At 43.1% G+C, this 7,905-nt stretch overlaps 1 protein-coding gene across 1 annotated transcript; it reads right to left on the reverse strand.

Moving 5' to 3' along the window:
- Positions 1-1,604: 1,604 nt before the first annotated feature.
- PDC (phosducin) lies at positions 1,605-5,872 on the reverse strand. Its single transcript, XM_066555993.1, has 3 exons — positions 5,812-5,872; positions 4,027-4,187; positions 1,605-2,129 (listed from the first exon to the last, which is right to left on the reverse strand). The coding sequence occupies exons 1-3, from the start codon at positions 5,870-5,872 to the stop codon at positions 1,605-1,607; spliced, it is 747 nt and encodes a 248-aa protein (XP_066412090.1).
- Positions 5,873-7,905: the final 2,033 nt, after the last annotated feature.

Consider the following 7,905-nt stretch of genomic DNA (forward strand, 5'->3'; position numbering starts at 1 on the left):
ATTGTTCTGCTGCTCAGGTAACTGGTCACTTTTGTGATGGACAAAGAGAATTCAGTATTTTCTACCTAAACTCCTGTAAGATCATTGGATTTTCATGCTGTTGGGTGTATCTGCAAATGGCAGATCTGCGAATATTCTGAAGAGACAAATGAAATGTTAGGATGAAAGTGGCTTTACCTGAGGGGTCAACTTCATGCTTCAGTTAGGGGAGAGAGGACTGCTCCAAGGGAAAAGCTTTACTCCCCCTGGAGTTCTTGGGACTTGGGACAAGCTCCCACTCAGCAATTTACAGCATGGAAATCATGACATTTTGGGAACTTGCTGTTTGAATTCTTGGTGTAATAAAGTCATGAATTGTTTTACAAGTTAGAGAAGATTGTAGGAGAGATAATAATGATCTTCATTTGCACTGCTTAGTGTACATGATGTGAGGTTTCTGGAGCTCTGTTAAAATAGTCATCCACGAGAAAACAATTTTAGAAGTAGCAATTCAGTAGCATTTTGATAGAACAAAAGAAAAATAAACAAACAAAAAAGAAATAGTCTTTAACATTTTGATAATCTCAAATATTATAAACTAATCTGTGCTGTTAAGATCTTCAGTAAGATAAAAGTACTTCCATCCCCAGTCAAATCCAGCCTTTAGCTTTGCCAGTGTGCAGAAGTCTCTGAAGTGTTTCTAATATTTTGGTTGTTTTGTATCAGAGAATATCTATAGTAAATATCTTCCTCTCAATCAGATTATTAAATTGCAGTTCTCAGCAGCTTCCCTTTAACAAAACTTAAAACTTTGAGTTTAGTAAATATCTGGTGATACTTACTAATATTTCACATGTTTTTAAGGGTAAGGTTATGTACTACCAATATATTCCACACTTCCAATGGCAGGTTTTGAGAGCTGATAAGCTTTATTCAGAGTTATTACATGAGCATAACATACTTTTCCAGAAACTCACAGGCATTTTAGATGCTGCTGCTCAGCATAGGGAGCACTGATGAACTGAAATCAGCTGATGCTGTGTCTGTGTCAGCTGTTTGGGTGAAAAACTTACAGGAGCACCGAGCTAACTTCTCCCTTTGCATCAGTATTGAGTATTAAATGTGGAATGAAATAATGACCTAGATACTCAGGCCATTCAGGAGTGCAAGGACTTTGGCCTATTTGTCTGCCCTTAAAATTGTTTGTTCCTGCCAAAGTTGGTAGAAATGAATCAGGAGCCAGGACTTGCTGTAACTCCAGAGCATGGAGATGGATTTTTGTGTGCACAGAGGGATGGACCACTCCTGTCCCCACTGAGATGAAGGACTTGTGCTTTGTGGAGACGGGCATGGGCCCTCAATTTTTAGTTCATTTTTCCTATATTTCTTAAATATCACTGCTGTTCTCCCTATTACTTGTGGCTGGCATAGATGTATGTGCAGGACTGCCAGCTGTATGTGCTGTAAGCAGAATTTGCATGCTAACAGTTAAACAGCTTTTATATCTTTATTTGTTACAAGTAAATCAGCAAAGACAGCCTTCTCTAAGTGGGATGGGCGTTACTGACATTGATTTACAGCTGACTGAAGAGGAAAGGGAGGCAGTGAGGACTCTGGCTCTAATATTATTCAACATCTGGCTCACCCGTGCCATTTCCCACCGCTGGAAGCTCCCTCTCAGGTAGCAGCCCATACTCATTTAGGAAAGCCTCCACATCCACAGCAAAAAACTCCTCACCGAACTGTTCAGAAACACTAATGAAATTGCTCAGGAGCTCCCCAGCCTTGTAGACCAGCAGGGAGGGGAGCACCTCGCTGGAGAAGCGATCCCCGGCGCCCGTGCTGGAGGCCTTGATCTTGCAGAACTTGACGGTGGGGTACTCGGCCGCCAGGCAGGCCAGGCTGCTGTTGAGGGCCTCGCAGCCCTTGACGCCGTCCTCGTAAATGTGCACGATGACTGTGGTGGTTTTGTGCTCCTTCTCCACGGCCTCCAGGAACTGTTCCCCGTTCTGCAGCTCGCACACGAAGCCGAACTTGGGCCCGAAGCTGAGGCGCTGGTGCATGTCCTGCATGCAGCGCTTGCGGTACTGCTGCAGGCAGCTCTCGTCCTCCTGCGCCGCGTGGATCAGCTCGTACTCCTGCATGCTCATCTGGGGAGATCCAGAGAGGGACGTGAGGGACTGGGGGCTCCTTGGAGCTGGGATGGGGATGGACAGACAGCCTCTGCTCTGTCTGGAGAGCACCCAAAGCTGAGCTAGAAGAGCCATCACTCCCTGCAGCAGCTCCATGTTGTCATTATATTACAAGAGTTCTATTATGATTACATTGCAAGGGTTCCATATTGCTAGAGTTTCGTACTGCCTTGATGTTTCTTGTAGGCAGCTCCTCTAGGCACCAACTCATCCTTGCAGTAGCCAACTGACTCCAGTTCCCCTCAACCAACCAATCTACTCCTTTATAAAACTCTTCTTATTGGCTACAGCTGCAGCCTGTTCATATCAGGCCTGCTCCTAATCTTTAGTAATTGGTTCAGCTGCAGCTCTTTAGGGGATAAGATTATATTATATTATAAGATTAGATTATATATCTATACCACCTTCATTTACCCATACTGTATCCCCCTACAGCTCCAGGAGGTCTTGTTGAGAGACAGGTAAAGATCCTGCCTCAATGCTTGCCTGTCAGCATGATGGTACTGAAGGCAGTGGCAAAAATCTGGCAAAAATTTATGGATTCAGTTTTTAATTGAAATCAAAATTGATTAAAATTTCCAGCAAGAGTTGGTGGAAATTTTGCCAGTAGTGAGGCAGGCTTAATTCCTATGTTATTGGGTGTGACAGTGTTCACAGGGGTCTGAGGATGAGGGAAGAGACGAGGATCTGACTCCATGTTTCAGAAGGCTTGATTTGTTATTTTATGATATATATTATATTAAAACTATACTAAAAGAATAGAAGAAAGGATTTCATCAGAAGACTAGCTAAGAATAGAAAAAGAAAGAATGATAACAAAAGCTTGTGTCTTGGACAGACAGTCTGAGCCAGCTGACTGTGATTGGCCATTAATCAGAAACAACCACATGAGCCCAATCCCAGATGCACCTGTTGCATTCCACAGCAGCAGATAACCATTGGTTACATTTTGTTCCTGAGGCCTCTCAGCTTCTCAGGAGAAAAAATCCCAAGGAAAGGATTTTTCAGAAAATATCACGGCTACAATTGGAGGTTTGGTTCCCCTCTGTTTCAGAATCAGTAAATGGTCATGAGTGATGTTCAGGCTCAGAGCTCTATCCTGACTTAAAGGTTTTTAAACCTGCTAAAATTTTCCATTGCATTAACCAAGGATAGAGCATTGCGGCAGGGAAGGGAGGAGCAAAGGTCAAGCTGTGGTGTGATAGATGTGAAAAAACTGAGTTATTTCTCAGTTATTAACTGAGTTATGTGAAGTAACTGAAGTTACCCTTAGCTTGAGAGAGGACTGGGTAAAGAGAATCACAAAGCCACTAATTAAGGTTGGAAAAGCCCTCTAAGATTAAGTCCATCCATTAACCCAGGACTGCCAAATCCACCTCTAACCAGTGTCTCTGAGCACCACATTCCTGCTTTTTTTGGATTCTTTCAGGAATGGTGATGCCATCAATGCCTGGGCAGTCCCTTCCAATGTTTGACCACCCTTATGGGGAAGAAATTTTCCTGATGTCCAATCTAAGCCTCCCCTGGAACAACTTGTTACCATTTCCTCTCCCCCTGTCCCTGTTCCTGGGAGCAGAGCCCGATCCCCCCGGCTGTCCCCTCCTGTCAGGAGCTGTGCAGAGCCACAAGGTCCCCCCTGAGCCTCCTTTTCTCAAGGCTGAGCCCCTTTCCCAGCTCCCTCAGCCCCTCCTGGTGCTCCAGACCCCTCCCCAGCTCCATTGTTTGGCACGTGTTCTGTCTGCATTGTGAGAGCTCTACTAAGTTACATGGAAATTGAGTGGAAAATTCAAGATTTCTACCTCATAACAGGCATGTTTTATATAGAGCCAAAGTTAATTCCTTGTGCTTATCTTACCTTACGGCAGAATCTCTCTCGGGTGTCTTTGTCATCTCTGCTGAAAGATCTGTGTGGTGAAGACATTTGTCTAAGTATTTCTTTCTTACTCAGGGGTAAGGAGTCTCCATCTTCACTCTCTAATTTGAACTTCCTCCAGTCATTGATCACACCTTTGGGCCCTAAGAGAGATGAAGTTGGGTGAGAAAGTGGCTGCAATGAGAGGTTTCCTGAGAAGTTTGTGTTCTGTGCTGGTTTGTCCTTCTGTGCCTCACTTTATCTGTCCCTACTCCTTCCAAAGCACTCTCCAGGAGTGCTGAGAACCAGAGCTTTTGGATCAATGTGTCCCAAAAAGAAAGAAAGTGGGTTTTTCTCACCTGAATCACTTTGGTGATCTGGTTCCCATCAGGATACTTAAGAAGGATTTTGGTGAACTACATGAGCAGTTAACACGGATGAGGATGTTGAAACATAATAAAACTGCCATGCTGGCCAAAGGCAGTGTTTTGTAGACAAACATTTGATTTCTTGATAAACAGGTTATTTAAATATTAATTTAAATATTTAACAAAATTTAAATATTAAATGTGCATAAGGACTTGGAGTAAAACTAAGAATGCAGGATGTTTGAGATTATTTTTAAAAACTCCAAACAATACCTGTTGCAATGGAAGAGTAACCCATAAACAAATGATAATTCTGATTGTAATGCAGATATTGGTCTTTGGAGCTGCTTGATTAAACTGCTTAAGTTCTGAAAATGTGAATAAAAAAAATTTCAAAATTCCAGTTCTTTATCAAAATGAAAATATTTAATCTGCATCTTAGATTATAAAGCAAAACCAAAAAATATTTCAGTCTTTTCAGAGGTGAAGTTTCTTATGGAAAATTTTGAAAAGGCTGGGTAAGCAGCTCTCATTTTCAGATGGAAGATGTGATGAAAGTGATATGTGGTGTGTATATGTATATATATATACATATCTATAGAATGGTTTGGGTTGGAAGGGACCTTAAAGCTCATCCCATTCCACCCCGGCCATGGGCAGGGACACCTTCCAGTAGCTCTGTTGTTCAGAGCCCCATCCAGCCTGTGCATATATCATAATCTTGGCCAGCAGCAGCAAGGCGGGTTGGGAAATAATCCTGGAGTTATTACAAGAGCTGCATTCATTATAGCTCCAAGGAAAAGAAGCCCTTGGAGCAGAGGGAGGCAATGATTGGCATCTTGTTACCTGGCAGCAGGGTGGAGGAGCTGTAGAGCTGAACACAATGTCACTACTTGTAAAAATCCTGGTGATTGAGCACTGGATTAAAAAGAATGATGGTTTTGAGTGAGGTCTCTTTTCAAAGCTTCTAAATGCTGTGCTGTGTTTGCCACAAGGGGCATTTTTAGCACCGAGTGTTCCTTCTGTACGAAGGAAAAAATCATTTTGCCTTTCTAGTGAAACATTATCACCTAGTTCAAATGTGGGGTTTTTTGCTCTTTTGCAAAAAGAGAGCAGAGTGAAGCAATAAACCAACAGGAGCCATGCTGGGCCATGGCTCTGGGTGGCTTTGTCAAGTGTCCCGAGTTTGCCCTTTGCTTCAGGTTTGAAGAGGAGCAGCACAATTTTGTAAATTACAATTTTTGTAATTTGGTGTTACCTGCCCTCCATGGGGGCTGTCACTTGCCCCAGAACACCTTCTCATTGCCTCTGGAATCTGGGTTTTTGTGCAAGAGGTTTGGCCACTGGAATTCTGGGCTTCTCCAGTTAACACTGACAGTTGAACTTATTTTTGGGAAAAAAACCCAGTTAGTTTCCTTGCCTGTGTGTGTTGCCTGTCCTTCAAAGTCTTCTTCCAAGCTGGTGTTGGCATTTTCTTCCATTTCAGTGGCTGGAGTAGGAGATGCTGCAAGTCCCAAAGGGAGAACAGTTAATAACAGGATAGCACAGGGATAAGCTTGCAGCAGGTACAGCACAGTGTGTAATTTCCTGTAGCTGGTGAGTATCAGTGAAGATCAAAATACACATGGTAATTATGGAGCTTGTCATTGACCCACAGAAAGCAATTGGGATACATGTCAGTCTCCTTAAAACTGTGTCTGGCCAGATTCTCAGTTGAGGGTTCCTTCATTACATTGTTCCTTCCCAGTCACTGGGGAATATCAGGGACATGGTCACGGGAAATAGTGGGTGTAAAACTTCCTACAATAGAAACATATACTGAGTATTTTCTTACTTTATTTTTTTTTAATCCCTCTTGGAATTGGACCCTATTAATTTTCTGAGCGCTGTAAGCATTTATTTTTAAGGGTTGCCCAAATTGCTCATTTCACATACAGAAAATGGAGCCAAATATTTGAACCTGTTGGGCAAGAGACGTCTGAACATCCTGGAGATGGTTGGGCCATATTTATTGCAAAACAGCAAACTGATGGTAGTTATAAATCAAAATCACTTTCTTGTTCCACCCTTTCCATAAACCAGGCAACCCAAAGAGCCAGATGACATTCTCAGGGCACTGTGATTCACCAGCACCCTTTTTGTCTCCAACAGTAGAGTTTTTGGTGGAGAACCACATTTATTTTGAGTGTTCCCACCAAGGACATGATCCCAGATCAGTGGTGCCAGAGCACTACAGAGCAGCAAGAAGCCTAAAGACAGGTGATTTGAGTGTTCCCATTAAGTCTAGATTAGCTTCAGCTGTTCAGGTGCTAAGTTAAGCTCTGTTTGACTTCACAGTAGCAAAGATGTTCTCATGCCATGACTGCCTTATTTAAAAGCTGCTGGAGTGTTAGACTGGAATGATAAATAGTGATGTATCTGCCTTCGTTTTTCCATAGCACCATCAAAGGATAATGTGGAATAACAGCTGAGCAGGACACAAGGTATCTGATTCTTGTATGTACTGGGACGAAAGCTGATTAACAAAGGTGCAAATAAGTTGTTCTATGCATGTACTCATGACAATTAATCAAAACTTGTGGGAAATGTTATTACAAGTAAGTTTGGAAGAAAAGCGGGTAACTAATTAAGGTTCATTAGTATAGATTCTCTAGGTTGCTCTATAGATAGGCTGTTGTCACTGTAGATCCAGATTACCAGATCACTTGCTGTTCCCTCAGTTCTGAAATAGAAATCTGAACTAATCCCTTCTCACTAGGCAAAACTAAGAATCTTTGCCATGTCAGGGATGAACAGATATAAATGCTGGGTCAAACCCTTAAGTCATTCCCTTGGCTTACACGGACATGTACAATAAGTTCTTCTGGCTGCTGCTGTGGATTTTCTTTGTTCTGGGGGGAACAAGAGGATTTGATTCTCTGTGTGCTTTGCTGTTTCAGAGCTTTGAGCTGAAAAGCACAGGATATGAAATTCAAGGAACTCAGTTGCATGCTCAAACCAGAAAACTTGTCTGTGCTTTTCATGAAACATCTCTCTTCCCAGAGGTGGGAAGGGATTGCTTAACAAATGAAAGGTCTCTGTAAAATTTATGTTACTGATCTATTGTGCCCCATAAATCTGTGAAGATTACATGAATCATAACAGCATAAAGGCTGTGTTTCACCATTCTTCTGCAGTGTGGTACGAGGCAACAACTGTGCACAGGCTGGGAGTGGGAGCTCCTAAAGCTCAATCCTGTCCCTGTGTCTGAGTGGGGCTGGAAGCCAGGCATGCAAACCCTTCCCTTTCAGCTCAGTGGGCCAGTAAATCCTTGTCATTCTGATCTCAGCCCCGGGAGAATGGCTGAGCCAGGTGTTTCCCAAGCAGGCAGCTGAGGACAAGGCACGTGGGCAGGGAGGGTCCATGGGAGGGTGCTCCAGCACCTCTCCTCAAGGAAAGCGCGGCGGAAACTCTTGCCTGTCGTGTGTGGGCAAAGTCAGGCAATCAGTCAGGCAAAAAGTGGGCAGGGAACTCT

Source organism: Molothrus aeneus, chromosome 9 (assembly GCF_037042795.1).
Source record: "Molothrus aeneus isolate 106 chromosome 9, BPBGC_Maene_1.0, whole genome shotgun sequence".
Lineage (NCBI taxonomy): Eukaryota > Metazoa > Chordata > Aves > Passeriformes > Icteridae > Molothrus > Molothrus aeneus.